Consider the following 22,993-nt stretch of genomic DNA (forward strand, 5'->3'; position numbering starts at 1 on the left):
CCCTGAAAGGCAGTAGCGAGGTGGATGGAAGAATTCCTCTGTTGATCTAAAACTGTCTACATGGAGTGTCTTAGGTCAGTTTACGTCACTCGGGGTGTGGATTTTAGCTGGGTCAACCTAATGTTCTAGTGTCAGCTAGGCCTAAGGCATTCATGTGGCACAACATGTGTACACTGAGATACATGAGCACCCTGTGGTGGTGTAAAAGGATTCTGAGTACTCTTCAGTGGGGGTGAAGAGGCTAGGTCAGAAAAGTGACATGTCCTGTCAGAAAGGCCATGTGTCTAAGTCAAAAGGCAAGATCAGCTCATCCTGCAGTGATTTAAGGGGGCGGGAAGGGAACTTAAGGTGATGATGTAAGTTAGAGTAGCCCTCCCAAGATACATATGCACCAAAGCAACCAACAGAACTGTCATGCAACACATCCAACCAGCCCCTCAAAAAAGACTTCAGTAAAACAACAGGTACTGACAAGGTACCCAGAACACCATAATTACTGTATGTCAAAAATGCCCTTTGCTGAAATTTGGGCATCCTTGGCCATACTGTATCAAAAGCTGAAGCCAGGAGATAGCCAACCGCTAAAAGGAAGTGGTTTAAACCACTGCATAATATTTCATAGTCTATCAACCCAGCAGGTCACCAGGGAACATGGTAAAAAAAGAAAGTTGATGCAAACAGACACAGCACAAGAAACATCAACTTCAGGACATAACAAATGGGATCAGCAGGAGGGCAAACAAATCATAGGTTCCCAAAAGGATGCGAACCTAACACACAAGCATGTACCAAAGGCAATCAAAGCATTGCCAGTCAATCTGTGCCACCATCATAGGTATGGCATAGCATGATATTTCAGAAATTTCTCTACTGCTTTCCTGCCTGCCATCTTTGCAGATGCTCCCAACCTCTCATTAATGTCATTAGTGCTATAGATCCTGTAGCCTTTGTCAATCTGCTAAAAGCAAACTGCCTGCTCTGTCAATTTTTCCAGCCAGCTAGAGTTAAACCACAAATTCACCTGGTGTAATTTGCCTTTGAATCACAGCAGAATCTCACTTTGACACTCCAGGACACTCACTTTAAATGCTGGAACAAATTTTCCAGTGTAGATGCTTGCAGTTGTGCACTTAGAATTGTATGCATATAATTTATGATCACAGATGTGATGTGTATGTATAAAGTGAGTATTTGTGCATGAACTTAGTCAGCTGGGCACCCAACTAACAAGTAACCATGTAAGTACCCGATGTAGATGCACCCATTGGGCATTTACATTCATAGTTTAGACATGTGTGCAATCACATGTGCCTAAATTTGAAAATCTGACCTGCTGTATTTTAAACTTACTGTACATCACTTTTACACACAATTTTCAGGATTGCATTTTCCACACTGAGACTATTATAGCTGTAAAAGGAACTGATAAAATGCTCATTAAAACTGTGGGAATTGAAATAAGCAGGGGTCATGTTGTATCATAATTTGGGGACAGGAATTTAAGAGCTGATATCTTCCTAAAATTCAGACGTGCCAGATTTATATGCGAGGTAAAGCCATTGAAATCAGGTTTCAGAGTAGCAGCCGTGTTAGTCTGTATCCGCAAAAAGAACAGGAGGACTTGTGGCACCTTAGAGACGAACAAATGGATTGGAGCATAAGCTTTCGTGAGCTACAGCTCACTTCATCAAATGCATGCCTTAAAAAAAATCTGTATGAGTTTTTTCATGAAGTTGATAGATTTCCACTCCATATGGCTAAATTCAGTGCCTTGCATAATGACAGGTTTCAGAGTAGCAGCCACGTTAGTCTGTATCCATAAAAAGAAAAGGAGGACTTGTGGCACCTTAGAGACGAACAAATGGATTGGAGCATAAGCTTACATGAGCTACAGCTTACTTCATCAGATGCATGCAGTGGAAAGCTTATGCTCCAATAAATGTGTTAGTCTCTAAGGTGTCACAAGTCCTCCTTTTCCACTGAAATCAGTGGAGTTACACCAAGGATGAATTTGGCCCCAAAATGCATGTGGTCAGGAAGGCCATTCCCCTCTTCTAGCCCAGGGAGTTTTTTTAAATCTGACAAAAAACTGGTGCGTTCCAAGGTAAAGGGATTAAAATCATCAAACCTGGAACTCACTGCGGCTGATTGTACCAAATTCATCCCCGCTGTGACTTCATTGAATTTGGCCAACTAGTCTTTATCGTTCAACTATTTTCGAGTTATTAAGTGTCAGGCTTTGGGAGCAGCATTCCTTGTAGAGTCAAAACATTTCAAAACTAGGGAGCCTAAAGCAAAGCGTCTAAAGCTATATTTAGGTACTTCAATAAATGGCCTCATTTTCATGTCCAGTCTGCAGCTTCCACTGAAGGCAAGGGAGCTGAACATAATTCAGCACCTGTGAAAATCAGGTCAGACTTATATAGATGCCTGAATATGGGTTTAGGTTTCTAGCTTTGGGAACAAGTTTTGAAAAATTTGGCCTCTGTTTTTTAATAATCAAATGATACATATGTGCTATCACTTGTTAAATTCTAAACCAAAACAGGAACAATTTGCATTGCTGTCTGTGGGTCTGAAAATGATGCTTCATCTTTGCTGAATGGTATTGAAAAACTAAAGCTAATTGACTAAGTTGAGGTAATCTCTGTAAAATCAAAAAGTACAAATACATTAAAAAATAGCAAATATCTTACCATAGGCCCTGGTGGTCCCATTACCCCATGCTCACCCTGTGAGAGAAAATTCATATTAGTGATGAAGAGAAACTCTAATGTCTTGTTGGCCTGGTTAGTAATGGAGTGCAAGTGTCCCAAAAGAACTTGGTAACAGTATTAGCCTACCTTCTGCCCTTGTCGTTCTGTAAGTTCTCTTAGAGATCCATCTGCAGATATGATAACTCCTGGTTCTCCCTTTTCACCCTACAATTCACATAATCATTTTGTGGATATTTATACAACAGTTCTAAACAAAGCTTTACTTGCACAGACCAGACTGCTTCAAAAGGTCAATGCAGCAACATTTTTGTTAGTTCAAAGTAGTGACAGGCTGGTGGGAGACGTGGCAACTACAAAAATGTGACTAGGGTGGATTTTAATTGTGGGGGGGAGATGAGGGTTGTTTCTTTTTTAACCATGGTACAATAAAACAAAAATATCCTGCTCCTAAAAACCCTGAAAGAGAACCAAAATAATACATCAAGCCTTCCCTCATCTAGTGCCCCTAACTAAAAGTGTAACATGAAACCTCAATAGCTCCCTGGCTGTAATCAAAGCAGAGGTCTTTTCTTCTAAACATTTGGAGAATGATGCTGTCCTACTACCTCTAGCCAATAAACTTTAGTCACCAAGAGCCGGGCTGTGAACCCTAGTGAGCTGCTACTGCAAGGAGGGCTCCAATTGAATTCAATGGGACCAATCACATGAATAACTGCTCCGCAGTGGGAAGAAGTGGTTCCCAGTGTGGCCCTAGTAGCTGCCATCACCCACCCTACTGCAGCCAAGGCACCCTGAACAACCTGGTCCCATAACCTCAAAGTGAAGAAATTTGACCTCTGGCTTGACACCAACCACTGCCCCGCTCACCACAGTGACTCTGCTGAATAGTCAGCTCAGTGCACTGCCATTCTACTGCATCTTCCCCAAAGCTTTAGAAATGTTTGAGTTATTCATACTTGGGCTCACAAGAAGGCTTGCCTTGATGCGTCACTAACCCCATCTCCTGTTCAGTACTATGGACTCAGAGCCCTGAGGAAAGTACCCCAGGGACCTCTAAAGGGAATATTTCCCCAGATATTTATTCAATGGCCCACACTCCCAGGGGTCCTTCAGTTCTGCAGCCTGAGATCAGTAGCCTTAAAAACAGCTGCCATTCTTGGCTCAGGATCATTGGAAGATCATTGACGCTGTGGTCAAACACATGCCAGAAGATCAGCATGCCATCTTTCATTCACTGGCATGTAATTTCACAGTTAAAAGTGCTAGTTTTGCTCCGCTCTGGGAACCTATTTCAGACTTTAATTAAACAATATCTACACCATCACATTAACTGACAAGAAATCAACAAAATAGTTGTATAAGCTACTTAAGAATGCAAAGGGATCAGAAGAATTGTCTTTTGCTTTCCTTTTTCTCTTCTCATCTCCAAGGCTGCAGTAGCCCAGTTGTTCCTGACCACCTGCTTCCTGCCCCCTGCCTCTCCCAACAATGCCACAATCCCAAACCTCACAGAACTAGAATCCTCAAATCCTGCTCATTCTGTGTAGTGGGGTTCCGCTACAGGAGGGTCCTCTATGCCTATGAAGGAGGGAGCAAGATTTGTCCTTCTATAATGTACAAAGCCTTTTTGCTGTGATTCCTTTTTCCTTCCTACACCATTGGCATGGATGTTCAGTTTACAGAAAAAGGTCACCTCATACCCAAAATGTTTAATGTTTATGCAGAGTCATTCTGACAATTGTGCAAAATGAAATGTAGAGTTTCAGCATCAGAGTCTGAATATTAATCCCCAAGAGAATTTCGGTATTTAAGGTATTTTGTTTAATAGTGCTGATTTCCACTGACATCTCTTTTGAAACTCTAGTAGCAATTCATTAATATCCCTGTGGAGAGCAAAATGAAAACCATAAAAGCAACAGAGTAATGCCACCAGACGTAAATGGTTTAACCCATTTCTGAGCATATTCCTCTCTCTAGTGCTCATGGGATGCTACTCATTCATTCTTACCTGTTGTCCTTTTGGTCCTTGTAATCCAGGCAGTCCAATGTTACCTTTTGGTCCCCTTGGGCCCTAAAAGGGTAAAAATAAAAGTCTTTTATTACTGGTTTGGATAAGAGCTTTTCAGATATCAGTTGAGAATAAGGAAGCACATTTTGATCAATTTAATTTCAGATAGTTGGAGATCTGAAACTTTGAATAACTCCAGTTTTAATTGTCCCAGGAATCTCCTTTCCCTAGTCTAAGGCCACTGCTATCTGCATCACTTAATTACAGAAACTATTCCCTACAGTTATTCTATGGAGAAAGGTTGGCTTGCATTTTGTGTTGCAGATTTCCCTTAAAAGTGCACTGAAAACCTTTTTTACCGTGCAAAAACTGAATTCCAGTTTCTGTGTTTCTTCTGCATCACTAATGAACAAAACTAACAGCTAAAGCAGGATGAGAGTGACATTTAAGTCTTCACAATTATTCTAGTAACAATTAGGGATTTTATACAGCTTGTTACATTAATTTTTAAAAGCTTGTCCATTCATTTTATCCATTTCTATGCAGCCCACAAAACCCAGACCGACCTTTTGCCTAGATTATTCTTCCTATGGACTATGGAGCCTGGGATCCTGTACCCAAACCTACACTCTGAAACCATCAGTGTCTTTTGAAACTTTTGAAAAATTCTTATATTTGAATCCATAAACTAAATAAAATTGGTAGGGAGTTACAATTTGATCATGATAGACAGCCAGCATGACACTAAGGTGCTGGGACTTTGGTATTATATCATTTTGGAAAAGTCCTGTAGCATTTAATAAGAAATAATTTTGCAGAATTCTTTGTATCATCCTATAGAATTTAAACAGGGTATTGTGTCCCTCTTATAGAATGTTATAGGATGGGCCAAAAAAAACTATAGAAAGGATATAATTCTCTATTTAATGCTGTCATAAATATAAAGGGAAGGGTAAACACCTTTAAAATCCCTCCTGGCCAGAGGAAAAATCCTTTCACCTGTAAAAGGTTAAGAAGTTAGGATAACCTCGCTGGCACCTGACCAAAATGACCAATGAGGAGACAAGATACTTTCAAAGCTGGAGGGGGGGAGAAACAAAGGGTCTGGGTCTGTTTGTGTGATGCTTTTGCTGGGGACAGAAGAGGAATGGAGTCTTAGAACTTAGTAAGTAATCTAGCTAGATATGTGTTAGATTCTGATTTCTTTAAATGGCTGAGAAAATAAGCTGTGCTGAATGGAATGGATATTCCTGTTTTTGTGTCTTTTTGTAACTTAAGGTTTTGCCTAGAGGGATTCTCTATGTTTTGAATCTAATTACCCTGTAAAGTATTTATCATCCTGATTTTACAGAGGTGATTCTTTTTACTTTTTCTTCTATTAAAATTCTTTTAAGAAACTGAATGCTTTTTCATTGTTCTTAAGATCCAAGGGTTTGAGTCTGTGGTCACCTATGCAAATTGGTGAAGACTTTTTACCAAACCTTCCCCAGGAAGGGGGGTGCAAGGTTTTGGTGAGGATTTTGGGGGGAAAGACGTTTCGAAACCGCTTTTTCCTAATAAAAAACCCGGTTAGATGTTTGGTGGTGGCAGCGAAAGTCCAAGGGCAAAAGGTAAAATAGTTTGTACCTTGGGGAAGTTTTAACCTCAGCTGGTAAAAGTAAGCTTAGGAGGTTTTCTTGCAGGTCCCCACATCTGAACCTTAGCATTCAGAGTGGGGAAGGAACCTTGACAAATGCTATAGCTTTGAAGGTAATGTCTTTAATACCCTATTGATTTCATCCCTATTAAATTCCGTAGGGCTTTTTTATAGGGACTAAACACTTATCAGACCTAGTTACAGATTTAAAATATGGCGCTAAACTGAATTAAGTCAAATGTTAGGTATAAATATGATACAATTTATGTACCGAAATGGATGATGCATCTTTTAACTTCCATTGAACAAGTGTTTATTTCTACAGTATTTGTAACATTTTGTCTAGTTTTACTCATTTCTGTCTAGTTTTATTCTCCAATTTGACATTTATGAGCTTTGAGAAGTTGTCAGGCTTTGTATCAATTTTGTATGATTCCAAATGCTGAAACATTAATGAGCTTATTTCCATATTTAAAACTGACTTAAAACCTTAGAACATAATGCTTACAGGAAATCCTGGTAGACCGGGCCTGCCGTCTGGCCCCTGTAAAACACAAAAAAACCACAAGTACATATTATAGACTTGTAACGTGGATGGTGCAGTTTCTATGTCTCTACTAGTTTGTGAACATTAACTATTTTTGAACAGTATTCACATGCAAAATACTTCATTAAGGTGGTGTTAAGGTGGCAGACATGCAGCACTGCCCTGTGCTCTCCAGAGCATTAGAGATTAATTCTCAAATGTTGGAAAACCCAGGAAATGCAGAGAGTTTAGGTGACATTTCCCTCACAGCACAGCCACATAATATCTTAACTCTGCCCTCTCTGATCTCTGTCCTAAGGACATCACGGCACTTTACTCCTTCTTCAGCCTCTGCTAGCCAGCAGCAAATAGCTCATGCATCTGTGGTGTTGCACAGAGCACAGTGAGGGCCCATTGCACTGTGAATAGGAGACCTGATTGGGATTTGTGCTGGGCACAGAGGAAATGACAGATTTGTTGAGGGAAGTAAGGTACTGCTATCATCCCAGTTCCTCTTGCCATCCCCAGGGGGATCAAATTTAAGGCTGGATGGCTGTGCTGTGTGAAGAGTCATCTCTATTGTCTTCTTAGTCATGGTGAGCTTGGCAGTCTACTACTCCCCCCGTTGGCTCTCCTTCCTTTTTAGGGAAAGGTCTAAAGCCTGGCTGTCCACTACAGGTAGCCATGGAGATTCTTGGGGGGGGAAGCCCAAGTTTCTCCTTCTCTCTGCAACCCTGTCAGTGATGCAGTATGGCCCACCAGATTCCCAGCATGCCTCGTCCAGACCTGTAATTGAAATATAACATGATATGCATTATATACACTACCTAGAATGCATTTTTGCAGTACAATATGGAAGATGCAAGTTACACAGCCGTTAGAATCTGCTATTGTGAGAAATGCTGGACTGCACAAAGAGCTACTGCCAAAATTACAGGGGCCACTGGATGGGGTGAGCAGAAAAAGGCTAAGAGAGCACAAATGACAGGTTGCAGAGAAGGGGCTAACAAAGTCGGAAACAGAACTTTCCAGAATCTCAGAAAGGATTCAGCCTTAATCTGCTTCACGGGTAGACAGAAGTTTGCCCCTTGCTCCAATTAAAAAAAAATCATCTGTGTTCAAAACAAGAGTTAAACATTTACTTTGGTAACAGGAGATACCAACACACGCAATGAAAATAATAAAAGATACAGTTTGTTCATGTCAGATAAATTGTTCTAACGGGATACTCTGAGCATCTGGCATTTCTTGCCCCATTTGGGGAGACTTAGCCTTCAAGCCTCTTATACACACCGCCCATGAGGTTTGTAAAGGTGAGCCCACTCAAATCCATAAGACAAGTGGGCCCAATTCTACCCTCATATGCATCCATACAGCTCCCACTGAAGTCAATAGAAAATGAATGTGCCGTCTTGACTTCTTCTCTAGACCAATTTTTCTTAATTAAAAAAACAAACCAACAACAACAAAAACACCAAGCAAAAACAAACAAAACAAAAACAAAAAACCCACCCCAGCACAGCCTTCTTCCTCAAATGTGTCTTTTGGGACAACTAGTAAGGGGTTCTTAAATGATTACCAGTCATTATTCACATGAAGCTTAGTTATCAAGGGGGGTGGGACCTGCAGGGAATAGCAATGAGCAAATCCAAAAATGTAACCTTAAATCAAGTCTGCTTTGCTTTTTATAAAAGCAGTGGTGCAAAGAAGCCTGAGCATACTCGTGAATCTAGCCGTTGGAGCTTCGAATCAGTTCAGAGAAGCATCCAGAATTTCAGATGTTTAACTAACTCTCCTAAACTCCTGGCTGAAAAAACCAAGCCCAAAATCTTGTATCAATAGTTGTCTCATAAGATTTCCATCTCTTTCAGTCACAGCTAGAAATGCCATGAGAACAGCCTCATTTGCAGTAGTTCAGGATTTCTGGTTCCAGCCTCAGGCAGAAATGAACAAAATCTTATCAGAATACTTCAGGACCCTAAAAACAAACTAACAAGCAAACAAAATGTCTGGTCCTAGAAATGGATGCAAACTTAGTAGACTCCGGGCTTTTATTTTTTTCTGCACCAATTCTCCTCTTCCAGTTAGGCAGACATCTGTCATTCAGGGTCAGAGTTTGGCTCATCTCTAATTCTTTTTTTTATAATACATTTTACACAAATGTAGGGAAGTTAATTTACCAACGCAGGATCCAGTTCTGTTCTCAGAACGTCTCTCTACATGTCCCACAGAAGTCAGTAAAGAGCGTGTCTGTATGTGTGTGGGTGTGTGTGTATATATGTCTGAAGAACAGGGAGGTGGGCTTTGCATAGTACTTAAAGAGAAAACAAAAGGAGTATTTGTGGCATCTTAGAGACTAACATTTATTTGAGCATAAGCTTTTGTGAGCTACAGCTCGCTTCATCGGATGCATTCAGTGGAAAATACAGTGGGGAGATTTATATACACACACAGAAAACATGAAACAATGGGTTTTATCATGCACACTGTAAGGAGAGTGATCACTTAAGATGAGCTATTACCAGCAGGTGGGGGGGGGGAGAAAACCTTTTGTGGTGATAATCAAGGTGGGCCATTTCCAGCAGTTGACAAGAACGTCTGAGGAACAGTGGGGGGAAATAACATGGGGAAATAGTTTTACTTTGTGCAATGACCCATCCACTCCCAGTCTCTATTCAAACCTAAGTTAATTGTATCCAGTTTGCAAATTAATTCCAATTCAGCAGTCTCTCGCTGGAGTCTGTTTTTTAAGTTTTTTTTATTGAAGAATAGCCACTCTCAGGTCTGTAATCGAGTGACTGGAGAGATTGAAGTGTTCTCCGACTGGTTTTTGAATGTTATAATTCTTGACGTCTGATTTGTGTCCATTTATTCTTTCACATAGAGACTATCCAGTTTGACCAATGTACATGGCAGAGGGGCATTGCTGGCACATGATGGCACATTGGTAGATGCGCAGGTGAAAGAACCTCTGATAGTGTGGCTGATGTGATTAGGCCCTATGATGGTATCCCCTGAATAGATATGTGGACACAGTTGGCAATGGGCTTTGTTGCAAGGATAGATTCCTGGGTAGGTTCCTTGACTCCAACGAGAGACTGCTGAATTGGAATTAATTTGCAAACTGGATACAATTAACTTAGGCTGGAATAGAGACTGGGAGTGGATGGGTCATTACACAAAGTAAAACTATTTCCCCATGTTATTTCCCCCCCACCTCACCCCCCACTGTTCCTCAGACGTTCTTGTCAACTGCTGGAAATGGCCCACCTTGATTATCACCGCAAAAGGTTTTCTCCCCCCCCCAACCTGCTGATAATAGCTCATCTTAAGTGATCACTCTCCTTACAGTGTGTATGATAAAACCCATTCATGTTCTCTGTGTGTGTATATAAATCTCCCCACTGTATTTTCCACTGAATGCATCCGATGAAGTGAGCTGTAGCTCACGAAAGTTTATGCTCAAATAAATTTGTTAGTCTCTAAGGTGCCACAAGTACTCCTTTTCTTTTTGCGAATACAGACTAACACGGCTGCTACTCTGAAACCTACTTAAAGAGAGGCACTGAAGTATGAAACAAATCCTTGCATTTAATAAGGCAGAATATACTCACTGGAGGCCCAAGCAGTCCTTTAATTCCCGTAAAATTAGAAATTCCATCCATATCATTGAGAAGTAGCTAAAAAATAAGGACAAAGAACAGGGTATCTCAAATATTTAATTGGTTCTCTGGGGTAGACACATTTCTAGAAAAGCACAGACTGCTTACAACATCCTGTAATAACTGTGGAGACAGAGAATGTAGACCAAGCTATTGGGAACATTCTTTGCTTTTTCCTTTTGTATCATGCATTTGGAATACCACTACTTCACATTTTTATTACACCTTACATGTAATGATCTCAGAGTGCTTTGCAAACGTTACAGAGCTGAGTATCTATGTCCCTGTGAGGTAGGAATCCCAACGTTACAGATGAGGAAACAGACACAGAGAGATTGTGACTTGAGATCATATTTTCTCTATAGGATGAAGATTAAAATAAGTGCTTTAGACCCCATGCTTCAATGCTGAGTGGATGCTGGAGTCTGAGGCTATGGCTACACTTGCAGATGTAGAGCGCTGGGAGTTAAACCAGCCCTCGGAGACAGCAGCAGGGAAAGTGCTGCCGTGTGTTCACACCGTTAGCTGCAAGCACAGTGGCATGGCCACATTAGCAGCTCTTGCAACGCCACAGAGAGCAGTGCATTGTGGTAGCTATCCCAGTGTGCAAGTGGCTGCAGTGTGCTTTTCAAATGGGGGGAGGGGTGGAGTGTGACAGGGAGTGTGTTGTGTGTATATGGGGGGAGACAGTGTGTTTTGGGGGGCAGAGTGTGTCACCATGCTGTCTTGTAAATTCAGACTGCAGCAAGGGGAAGGGGGAAACCCTTGACATAAACCCCCACCCCCGCCTCTCTCTCTCACACACATGCACAAATGCCTGCCTCTGCAACAGGTGCATTCCATACTAATGTTTTGCTTTATGTCCCAGAGCAGATAAGCATGCTGGATGTCAGAAACGGAGCTTTGAAAGGGGATATCCACATGCCTGCAGCCTAGTTCAAAACAATGACCAGAGTGGCCACTTGATTTAAAGGGATTATGGGATGTTTCTGGAGGCCAATCGCAGTGCAGTAATGCAACATGTCATCCACACTGACGCCTGAGCATTTCAGCCAGGGCGCAGCAAGCTCTATGCTTCTCGTGGAGGTGGATTACCAGGGGTGCTTCAGCCGCGGAGTTCAGGTGCTCTACATGCCTTGCCAGTGTGGACACCTCAGGAGTTAGGGCGCCTGGGGCTGATTTAATGTGCTCTAACTTGCAAGTGCAGCCAAGCCCTGACTGTGCACATCTCATTGCAGGATTCAGGCTCTAATGACATTTTGTTCCTATTTCATTTTGGTTTTGGACAACTTCTTTACAGATAGAAATTATTTCCCCCATAGTGTATAATGCAGTCATACATTACAGTACAGCAGGATGGTGACAGCTTGATTTTGTAAACTACCCATATATGCCTTTTACTTAGAAGAAACCCTCTTACTCATCCTTATTCAGTTTTTCCCAATGCTTCATTTCTTTTACTTTCTTCCTGATCGTCCCACTTGCTTTAAAAAACATATCCCTCCTTTGATCTCAAATATGTCTTCACACAGACTTTAACTTGTCCAATTTGTCTTCTGATTTGTATATCATTCTTTCATCTAAGCAAGCAACTCTATCCACTCCAGACTCAGATTGCGTATGTTGTAAAACACATCCTGTGTAATACCAGCACTTGAACTCCAAACCACCATCCCTTGCTATATCGGCTGCAGACACAGTGTTTTGAAAATTGCTGTTTGCAAGAGGGTGTGTCAGAAAAGGAAAAGCAGAAGAAAAATCTCCCTCGACCATCACATCAGGGGACATTTATAGCCACTGAGCACTAATACATACAATGAATTGGGCACACTCCAGATTCACTTCCCTCCAGGTGTGGTACATCCTCCTAAAGGATGTTGTTCTTTGTTGGATGCTGCTACCTGCCTCCTTTTTCTTCATATGCCACAATATGTGCAAAGATGAGTGCCAAATATTAGGAGCTGAAATTCGTATGTAGGCACCTGGAAACCTATCTGAGATTCATGTGTCAGCACTCTGCCCCTGAGAAGAGCAGCATCAGATCCCTGTACAGTTTGCTGTGGCCTGGCTCCCAGTGTAGCAGAATCACATTGGTTTTCCAGGCTCTGTGTCCCCCCAGACAGGGGACAAGATGTGTGCTAATTACTTCAATTATAGTAATAAAAGCATTCTGCTGTTGCAATTGTTCTGCCATATCTTCAGTTGGTGGCAGAATTCCAGGAGCCCTGAGGTTACATAATCCTTTTGAATTACTCAGTATTTAACCATTCACTTTGGGGCTGATCTAGAGACTATTGAAGTCAATGGAAAAACTCCCATTGATTTCAACCTGCTTTGGACCAGACAATTTGTGTATAGTGTAAATGATCTGTAGCTTCAAGCCTAAATTAGACTAAGTGTGCATCAGGCAAGCACACACATTTTAAGCAATTCTATAGCTATATGAAAATACAGAGTACAGAGATGCCTATCACATAGCAGGCTCCTCGTCTCTCCATTCCACTCCAAGTGTAGTCATTTGCCCTATTTTTTTTGGTTTGTTTGTTTTGCAAGCAACTTTCACAGTGATAATGCAGCAATGAGACTGCTTGCCATTTCACGTCAGCCTTTTGAGACCATATCCTGGGCCGCGAGTGCTGCCTAAAACATGGGACTTTCCTTTTTTACTAATATGTTGAAGTAACAATAATATTCGTTAACTTTACTGGTTAATGGATTATTGGATTTTAAGTACATTATGTGTGGAGCTTTCAACTGCTCATCCCATGGGACATTAAAATGCTAGAGGCAGAATTGCTAAAAGAACATAATGCAAAAATCACTTAAATTTCTTTTATATTTCTTGGATCAGACTCTCTCCATTCCTTCCTCATTAGTTTTTTGGACATTAAATATGATGGATCAATGACAGAAAAAGAAAGTTTGCTGCTCACTTTCCCCCGCATTGGTTTCTACTGAACTTTACAGTGGGAAAAGGGGGGGCAGGGGATTTCAGTAACGCATCAATTACAGGTTTCAGAGTAGCAGCCGTGTTAGTCTGTATTCTCAAAAAGAAAAGGAGTACTTGTGGCACCTTAGAGACTAACAAATTTAAATTTGTTAGTCTCTAAGGTGCCACAAGTACTCCTTTTCTTTTTGCATCAATTACAGTTTTACACTGAAAAGACAAATGGTATAAATGTTCTACCAAAGGACAAGTGTGACTTACTGGCCCTTCAAAATGACCAAAATATAAAAGTTCCCAGAGCAAAATAGCCTAAATGATTTAATCTGATCACATTTTAGCATTTCATATCAGCAAATTACAACTGGGAGAAAAAAACCCTTTTGTATTGGGCTTTGGATTGACACTGTGTGGTGAATGTCAGACAGAATTCAGAAGAAAGGAATGTCTGAACAACTGAGACTCTCTTTGGGAGATGGTGATGAATTTCTCTTGCAATAACTCACCTGGGCTCCAATCACAACAATTTGAGGCCCTATTGTGCTGGGCACTACACAAACACACACAAGTCCTTTCCTGAATTGATTACAATCTAAGGCCCCAATGCTGCAACTTATAGACTGCAGTGACTGAGGTGAATGGCGCTCGTGTATTATCAATTTCAAGACCAGAGCCCAATTTCCTTCATCTATTGTCTACCCAGTAATATCTATCTACTACACAAATAATAAAGTTTCAAATAAAGAAAAAGAATGCTATTGTGATGTTGCTTTAGCACGATGGTTTAAATTGCCAAACTGACTGACAGAAAGTGGCAGGGTGCTGGCATGTCTGCCTGCATTAGGTCTGCTGTGTGTCCAGTTCTACTGATGCTTCTGGATGTTTTCCTGTGAGGCTGAAATAGCAAAATGTACAGGGACGCTATAACTATCTAGCTAAAAAAACCTCTATAGAGCAAAGTTAATACATCTTGTATAAATACACCTGCTATTATCAGATCAAGCCCCACCTGGTCTCTCCCCTACATCATCTTACAGAATCAACCTCCTCCAAATTCACTGTGCCTTCAATGCCTCAAAAAAAAAATCAGACAACTAATAGTGGATAGGTTGAGAGCTAAATGGGGACAGTCAGCACTTACTTTGTCTATTTATAATAACAGTTTGTTGCAAATGCATAGACAGTTGAATACATTTATTTTTAACCCGCTCTTTAACCTCATATGTCATTTGTCTTCCTAGACTACAAGGTCTCTGAGGCAGAAGCTAGGTTTTTGTATATATGTATCTTATCAGCACTTAGCATAATGTGGCCCCAATTGACCACAGGGCCTCTGGACACTACTGTAATATATAGTGAAGGTATTTGATACAGGAATCTTGGACAATAGAGAGGACACACAATATATTTCTTCGGCAGTAGTTAATCCCTGTATTAATGTGTGGCAACTGTGAACTGTGTGGAGAAGCCGCTTGGCCTCCAGCATGCTAACATCGTGATCTGTGTCTGCTTCAGGGATGCTCGGCACTTCACTCACACATAAGTACCTTCTACCGGACCATCTCATAATCCTTTACAAACATTAACAAACTAAACCTCAAAATATCCATCTCAAGTGGGCTTGGTTATCAAACAAAGGCAAAAGATGTTAAATGTCTTGCCTAAGAAGGTCACCCAGAAGCACTGTGGCAGAGCTAGGAAGAGACCTTAGATCTCCTGAGTCTCAATCCACCTATACCATCTTTGGCCTATAGCACCAAATCATCGTTTTATCTGAAGGCTATTAAAAAGCTGCCAAAAATTAAAGCAGAAACTGGATGAAACACACAGCATTAATTCCTTCATTCACCCAGGGTTTTTGAGCCACTTTCAAGATAACATGTTCATTCTCGTCCTGCAAAGAAACCACCTAAACTCCTTTGGGACTGTGGTTGCCATCATTAGGGACCCACTTTCTGCCACAATTGTTATCACTGTCAGAACCTCATTGCTTTAGTCAATATAAAATGTAAAGTCTGAGTTAGATTTCTGACTTTGTTATTGCCTAGCTCCTATCATGCAGATTCCTCACCTCTGATTACAAGCCTTGGCAGACTGTTTGAAAGACTGACTTCTTTCAAACAAACAGAATCCTTCAGAGGGTACGATTACATGGCTCTCCTGAGTGAACAAGTTTCCTGTAGCCATTCATAGCTTCTCCAATTCCCAATGTCATACCAAATTGACTACACAGACTTTTGTAATAAGTTGGCAATTTGGTTCATCTAAACTTCTAGGCTTCTTTTTTTCCTACTAGTATTATCTATAACCTAAAAGCCTGAAATACACTAAGCAAACCCCATTGAAAATGTGTGTGTTGTGAAAGGATGTGCGGCTCTCTGAACCACCTTTCACCAGCATGCTCTTTGACACTTGCTGATACTACTTCAGCAAAGTAGTATTTCTTTGGTCTGTATGGTATACACCAGGTAGAAAGCATGGTAGGGGAGTCTAGGCACTACTGCAGTTTGATTCCAGGTATTGCTGGAATCACAGGGTGTGCCTATACTGCAATTAAGACATCTGCGGCTAGCCCGTGCCAACTGACTCAGGCTTGCGGGGCTCGGGCTAAGGGTCTGTTTAATTGCAGTGTAGACATTCAGGCTCTGGTAGGAGCCCAGGCTCCAGGTCCCTGTGAGGTGGAAGGTTCCCTGAGTTCAGGCTGCAGCCCAAGCCCTAACAGCTACAACAAAATTAAACAGACCCTTAGCCTGATCCCCACAAGTCCAAGTCAGCTGGCTTGGGCCAGCCATCGGTGTCTAAATGCAGTGTAGTGTAGACATACCCATAGAGGCCCCTTTACTTTATTCTTCCTCTATTCTGTATTCCCTAGTTAATTTTTCTTAATTTTCATGGCTTCTGCAGAGTCACCTACACTTGCTAAGAGAAGCAAAAACTGTTCTGTTAGAAGAACAGTTTTACTACTCTTTTTCATCTTTTTGTCATGGCAGAGTCATGGATGGCCAGACGTAGTAATGGGAGCCAGAGTCCACAGTCACAAGACAGAAGTGGAGTCAGCTGGGTCAGAATGGTGGCAAGTCAAAAGAAGGAGCCAAACTGGACATCAGAACCATGAGTTGGGAACCAGAGTCAGGCCGGATCAGGATACCAGAGGCTCAGAGACAGGAGCTAAACTGGAGGTCAGGAGCCACAAGTAAGATGCCAGGAGGCAAGCTGCAGGAGGCACACAGTCCAGAGTAGGGTGAAATCCAGTTATTCGGACAGCTTCCTGTTCCAGCTGCTGGCTTAAGTAGGGCCAGTGGGCCAATCAGCTGCTCTGGCACTCTGCCAATCAGACATTGGGGCAGAACCTAACAGTGGAGCTGGGCTTCCTGGGTCCCAGGTAATCCATTGTCAGCAGGCTGTGAGGTGGAGGGTTGGAGTGTGGCTGTTCCCATAATCCTACAGGCTAAGATTTGAGACACATGGGTCATGACTTAAAACTATGATTGGACAAATGTGTGTATGTGGAGGGGGATTAGGTGTAGACATTTATTGCAGATTTTTCTCTTTCAGGGCTGTATCTATGACCTGAACATCAACATCAATACCAGTTGTTCTTCACTGCCATGTAACTTCAGATACATTTTAAGGACAGTAAAGTTCTTAACACTTTACAAAGACACTTACCTGTGGTACTGCTATGATTGGCCCTGGTGATCCTGGTGGCCCTGGTGGTCCAACAATACTGGCACCATCCCGTCCTGGTTCACCCTATTTCAATAGTAGTATAGATGGAAAGGCCATTTATTAAACACCAAATCCCCAGTAAAAATTCAATTAGAAAGAAATTGATCCCATCTTACCTTGGATCCTGTGTCACCCTTGTCCCCTTTTGGACCCTGCATGCAATTTAATAAAGAAGTGTTAACAATTTACAAGGGAAAGTTGTGATAATACTTTCCCTCCCACCATGAAAGAATAATGTTCATGAAGGGCTTGATCCAAAGTGCAATGAAGTTGATGGAAAGACTCTGGATTGCAATGGGTTTGGATCAGGCCCTAAGTGCAGATTGGTTTTGAAAGTTTTTAGTAATTTCTACTGCCTTTGACAGTATAAAAGTATTATAGAGGGCTGAGAGAACAGAGAGGAAGGAAACAGAGAGCTAGTATTTTTCACATACAGCACTGCATTTTTTTCCTAAGAGAATCCAAGCATGAGATTTATTGAAAGGTTCACAGGTGGGTCTCATGCTGATCTATTATGCATTTTTATGACCCTAAAAAAATTATATTTTAACAGACAGCTGATGTATTAAAAAGAGTAAACCAAAAACCTTACTTTTTGTTAGAGTTTATACTGCTTTTTCTATTGGTAATAAAAGCATAACAGTTTGCAGTTATATGGTACTTGATTTCTATACCTCAGAGTTATTTACAAAGGTGGGTAGCATTTTATAGACAAGGGAGCCAAACCTACAGTTGGTGAAAAACACCATGGATTTACACCAGCTGGAGTTCCAGCCCAGATAATGTTAGAGACAAAGAGGTTTAAGTGACGTGCCCCAGATTAAAGAGCAAACTAGGGTCAGAATCAGATTTCCTGTTTCCCAGCCCTGTCTTCAATCAACAAGATTACATATGCCCTGACACAAATTAAATATTTCACTGAATAATAAATTCTATTGAACTGGGGTGACATTGCTAACTTAAACTAACATAAGCCAGGAAATTTAGAGTTAATTTACTCAGTTGTTCCTACATTTAACACAGAATAACCCCAGTTCATGACACTTTGTACCATGAGCGCTGCAACTCTCAACAGTGAACACAAAGTGTCACTCATGACCATGTAGAGAAAAGAAACAGGACTGCTGTAATGGCTTAAAGTAATCCAGAGTAGGGATATGCATGAGGTGCAGGGTTTGGGGCAGGCCAGCTCTTCCTTCAACCTCTATAACTTCCCTTCCAATGGCCAACTAGCCATCTGGCAATTTCTGCCTCTCTCTAGCTCTCTTGTGCTGGAAAGCTTCCCAAGGATCCGTAAGTCCTCTCTTTGCTGCTAGGTTTGAGCTGGCTCATTGATTTATAATTTGACTGGTTTAAATTTTTCTTAAAAACACAAAGCAATCAATCCACATTTTTTAACAAACTATGAGCAAATGGTTTCTAACATTTCACTTTCACCTGTTGGGTTACTGAGTTAAACACATACGAACATTTAAAACCTGCAAGCTTCTATTTTTTTCCTCTTCTAATTTAAAAAATGACACTTTATTTCAGAATGTACGCAAACCAAAAAAGCATTCGTAGGCCGACATCTTTTCTGCCAAGTTTCAATACAGAGTGAATTGATTGCAGGTTTACAATAGAAATGCTTAACAATATTGGTGCTTGCAGATTTCTCTAGAAGCAGGAACTTACCAATGCATTTAAAAATGTATTATACCAAAGAGTCTCCAATTTTTTCATAGTGTGGATCATGTCCTACTATACAGATTGCTTTATGGACACCACCCTTCCCATTGGTGATACAATTACCAACTGTTGCAATTACAGTTAATTGTTTACATGGTAATGCAACATCAGGAAAGCATCAGGTATATTTTCAAGCTTCTGGTGCAGCTGGATACATGGATGAGAGCCAGCACAATGTGACCAGTCATCTCTCCATGGACAACTAGCATGTGCTCTGGGAGCTACTGGTCGTCCCTGGACTAGTTTGGGAACAACCGTGCTATGTGATCACACAAAGAAAGAGTATGGTGGTACAACTCACTGCATCTCCAGGACGTCCAGCAACACCGGGAAATCCAGGTTTTCCATCTGCACCTTGCTCACCCTATCAAAACAGAAACACATATTCTATTATTAATTTTAAATTCAATGCAGCATCCATGGTATTCTATCAGCTTTGTAGAAAGCTGCTCAATTATTCTAATGGAAAAGTTTTAAACATCACACAGTAACCAGTCATTTAAAAAAAATCAATCAGCTAATGAAGCAATTAAGAAAGCAGCAAACATAAATAGAGCTGTACTTTCATGCATTTGTTTCTTTATGTTTGGCCACATTGTTTCAGGGAAGACAAGAATCACCACACATAGCAGCCAATATGTGAGATTCCCTCAGTGAAGGAGGTGGCACTGTAGTTTTAAAATGTAGTTTTGCTTTTTTGAAGGAATTTTTACGCATTTAAAGTATTATGCTCAACAAAACCTCCTAAAAGAAAAACAAAGCTGTAAAGATTCTAAATCTGCCAGATGACCCTGTTGCCATCCTGGATTCTCTACTCAATAGAAGGACTTAAAGATGATAGTTTATAAAATTTGAAATCTCCATTTTCCTTGGTACAGCGCCAATAACCTTAATAGTATTGATGTTTCTACTTCATTAAGAACAGTTTCTACCCTTTTGTCACATCATCTTTCCTCTGCCACCAGTACTGAAGAACAAATGGGCACTTTATTAATGGTGGGTAAAGTTTTCAAAAGAACCCAAGTGACTTAGGAGCCCATGTTCCATTTTCAAAATGGTGCTTGGGAGGCTAAATCTCATTGAAGGTCAATGGGGCTTAGGCACCGACACTGCAACCAACCAACCCATCCACCTGCCCCATGGCAACAAGTCTCAGAGCCTAGATCAAGGGGCTTGAGTGACGGAGCTAAAAATAGCAGTGTAGACTTTCCTGCTGGGGCTGGAGCTTGAGCTCTGAGCCCCTCCCACCACTCACTGGGGCTCAGAGCTCAACTCCAGCTTGACCATGAACATCTACACTGCTATTTTTAGCCCCGTAAGGAGAGCCTAGTCAGCTGACCTGGACTCTGAGACTTGCTGCTCTGAGGTTTTGTTTTTGTTTGTTTCTTTGCAGTGCAGATGTACCCTTAGGTACTTCTGAAAATGTTACCCATTTTCTCTTAAGTAGCCACATGAAGTAAACTTCTCTAAAACTGTACAAAGTGGTTCAATAACGTTTTAGCAATTCTACAAATGAGAAAAGAGTCTGTAGCCCATTTCCTATTTGTTAGTGAAATTCACTTCATCTCTGGAAAGCCCAAGCAGGTTTTGTATGCGCAAAGTGTATGAAACACTGGGAGGCAGAGTGGGCCGAAAAACCTGCAGAAGTCCTTCCCAATCATTCGTGTATAACTGCATTTATGTAATCACAGATCTCAGGGAATCTCCGCAGGCTAGCTCCCTTCTCCACCTACTGCACCAGCCTTTATGGGGTGAACAGGACTTCCTCCACAGCTTGCAGATGTCTGTAGGCTGTTACCCAGTGTACATGAGGGGTGCTATACAGCTGCATGGTGGTGCTTTATCAGTGACTCACCAACCATAAGGTTGAGACAGAACAGAGGGTCTTGGGGACCTCCTCAACAGGGTGAGTTTCACCCATGTGCAAATGAAATGGGTTAGGACTAAGAGCTGCTAATTCACTTCTTGTTGGAACAAATGTTCAATAATTTCACCAACTGTTTTTCTTACTCAAGTTTAACTGGGAAAGAAAGACATGATTTTAGTTAACATAATTCACACTGTAAATAGTATAGTATGGCCACGTCTCATTTTTTTAACATTATTCATATCTTAACATCTTTTCGGCTATGTTTACACTACGGATCTTAGAGCTGCTGTAAGGTCTCCCACGTAGCCACTCTATGCCAGTAGGAGAGCGCTCTCCTGCCGGCATAATTAAACCACCCCCAACGAGTGGTGGTAGCTATGTCGGTGGGATAGCCTCTCCTGCCAACATAGTGCTCTACACACCAGCACTTTTGTCAGTGAAACTTATGTTGGTCAGGGTGCATTTTTTCACATCCATGACTGACAAAAGTTTTGCCAACGAAAGTATTAATGCAGACAAAGCCAAACATTATATCACTCCTGAAACCAGCATTTGTTCGGTGTCCTATAGTTTTTTAATTCTGCTTGTCTTACTGGACACTTGAAAACTCAGTCCCTGTAAACAAATGAAAATAAAACAAAAATACTAACCCCCCCGCCACACACACACACACAAACATATACTTCTTTCATTCCTAATGGGCAAAATTTTAAGGTTCCAGAACTGTATGTTATTCAGCTCTAAGAGGACAAGTTATCTGCCAAGGTAGTTTTATTATTTACGGATTAAATCAATTGATTCCGATAGTTTATTTTTTATGTAGCTTTGTAGTCACCTCATTCACAATAGTTATGCCCTTTAGAAATATGCTTTAAAACACTATTTATCACAACTGCATAACATCATTCAGTAATAATTACTGGAGGAAGGGCCATAAAGCAGAACACTTTCTTCAACAATTGTTCACATAAGGAAATGAGTTAGATCCTTGAAGAAATCAAAAGAGCTCAAGACAACTTGCCTACACATCAGTACATTTTCTTTAATTAGCATGCTGGCAAATGTCTTAGTGAAATGTGTTTTTAAGAAATGTATTCTCTGATTGCACAGAAGTGACATCTCCATACAGATTGCTGCAAATTCAAAATATGTATAGCAGATGGAATTTATAACAAGCAGCAGCCACTACATTATGTTGTTTTATTAAAATTAAAACAAGCAGGTGTGTTATGATAAAACTGTGATAAAAGTTAAGTAAACAGAGGTTCATATTAGTTATTGCTTTAATCCAGTTTTCCATCACTGTAACTCTGTTGATTACATTGGAGTCATACTGATGTACTGTACAACTGGAGTAACTCAATAGTGAATCAGACCCAGAATATTTTAAACATCACAGTATATCAGTCAACAGATCACACAGTTTACAGACAACAATAATTCAATTCATGTACTTCAAAACATCCCTGGGAATTGTGTGTATGTATATAATTAGAATTCTGCCAATATAATCAACATTTACCAGCATTTTAGTGCATCAAGAGAATAACTAAGCAGAAAAAAACAATGTGTTTGTAAATCAAGTTAAATGAGTTCCCCACCTTTAAACCTGCTATACCTGGTGGACCAGTATCCCCTTTTTCTCCCTGAAATGCAGATATAGGTCATGTTAAATATCAAAATGCAGTATAACTACAGTGATTAAAAAAAAATCGTTGCTTGTTTAGAATTAAATAAAGTGCTGTCTTCAGTTCTGCATTACTACAGCTTTATGGTGATGTAACTCCTCTTTCCTTACAGAGAGAATGGAAATATGTTGATTTCAACAAAGTTACACCAGTTTAAAATAGAAATAATCATAGAATATCAGGGTTGGAAGGGACCTCAAGAGGTCATCTATTCCAACCCCCTGCTCAAAGCAGGACCAATCCCCAATTTTTGCCCAATTGCTAAATAGCCCCCTCAAGGATTGACCTCACAACTCTGGGTTTAGCAGGCCAATGCTCAGACACTGAGCTATCCCTCCCCCCATTGCATTGATGAATCAAGCCCAAGACATAATGAGTTGGTTTGCTGAAAAGTCTTCCATATATATTCTTTTAGGAATGCTTTTACTCATGATAATTAGACTTCACTGCCTTCTGATGGAAAAAGAAGTTTTTCATAATAATCA

At 40.8% G+C, this 22,993-nt stretch overlaps 1 protein-coding gene and 1 long non-coding RNA gene across 7 annotated transcripts in view; both read right to left on the reverse strand.

Moving 5' to 3' along the window:
- The window catches only part of LOC122458852, a 523,493-nt gene that overhangs the window by 177,304 nt on the left and 323,196 nt on the right, over positions 1–22,993 (reverse strand). The gene's annotated exons all lie outside the window — the stretch shown is intronic.
- COL15A1 (collagen type XV alpha 1 chain) overlaps positions 1–22,993 on the reverse strand; it is a 293,396-nt gene that overhangs the window by 52,561 nt on the left and 217,842 nt on the right. For all 6 annotated transcript variants that reach the window (XM_043508544.1, XM_038392464.2, XM_043508545.1 and 3 more), the window contains 9 exons: positions 22,422–22,466; positions 19,252–19,314; positions 17,339–17,374; positions 17,163–17,246; positions 10,502–10,567; positions 6,870–6,905; positions 4,726–4,788; positions 2,844–2,921; positions 2,697–2,732 (listed from right to left, as the gene is read on the reverse strand). In XM_043508544.1, coding sequence (XP_043364479.1) covers positions 2,697–2,732; positions 2,844–2,921; positions 4,726–4,788; positions 6,870–6,905; positions 10,502–10,567; positions 17,163–17,246; positions 17,339–17,374; positions 19,252–19,314; positions 22,422–22,466 — 507 coding nt within the window. The remainder of the gene's footprint in view (positions 1–2,696; positions 2,733–2,843; positions 2,922–4,725; positions 4,789–6,869; positions 6,906–10,501; positions 10,568–17,162; positions 17,247–17,338; positions 17,375–19,251; positions 19,315–22,421; positions 22,467–22,993) is intronic.

The sequence above is a fragment of the Dermochelys coriacea genome, chromosome 2, assembly GCF_009764565.3.
Source record: "Dermochelys coriacea isolate rDerCor1 chromosome 2, rDerCor1.pri.v4, whole genome shotgun sequence".
Taxonomy (NCBI): domain Eukaryota; kingdom Metazoa; phylum Chordata; order Testudines; family Dermochelyidae; genus Dermochelys; species Dermochelys coriacea.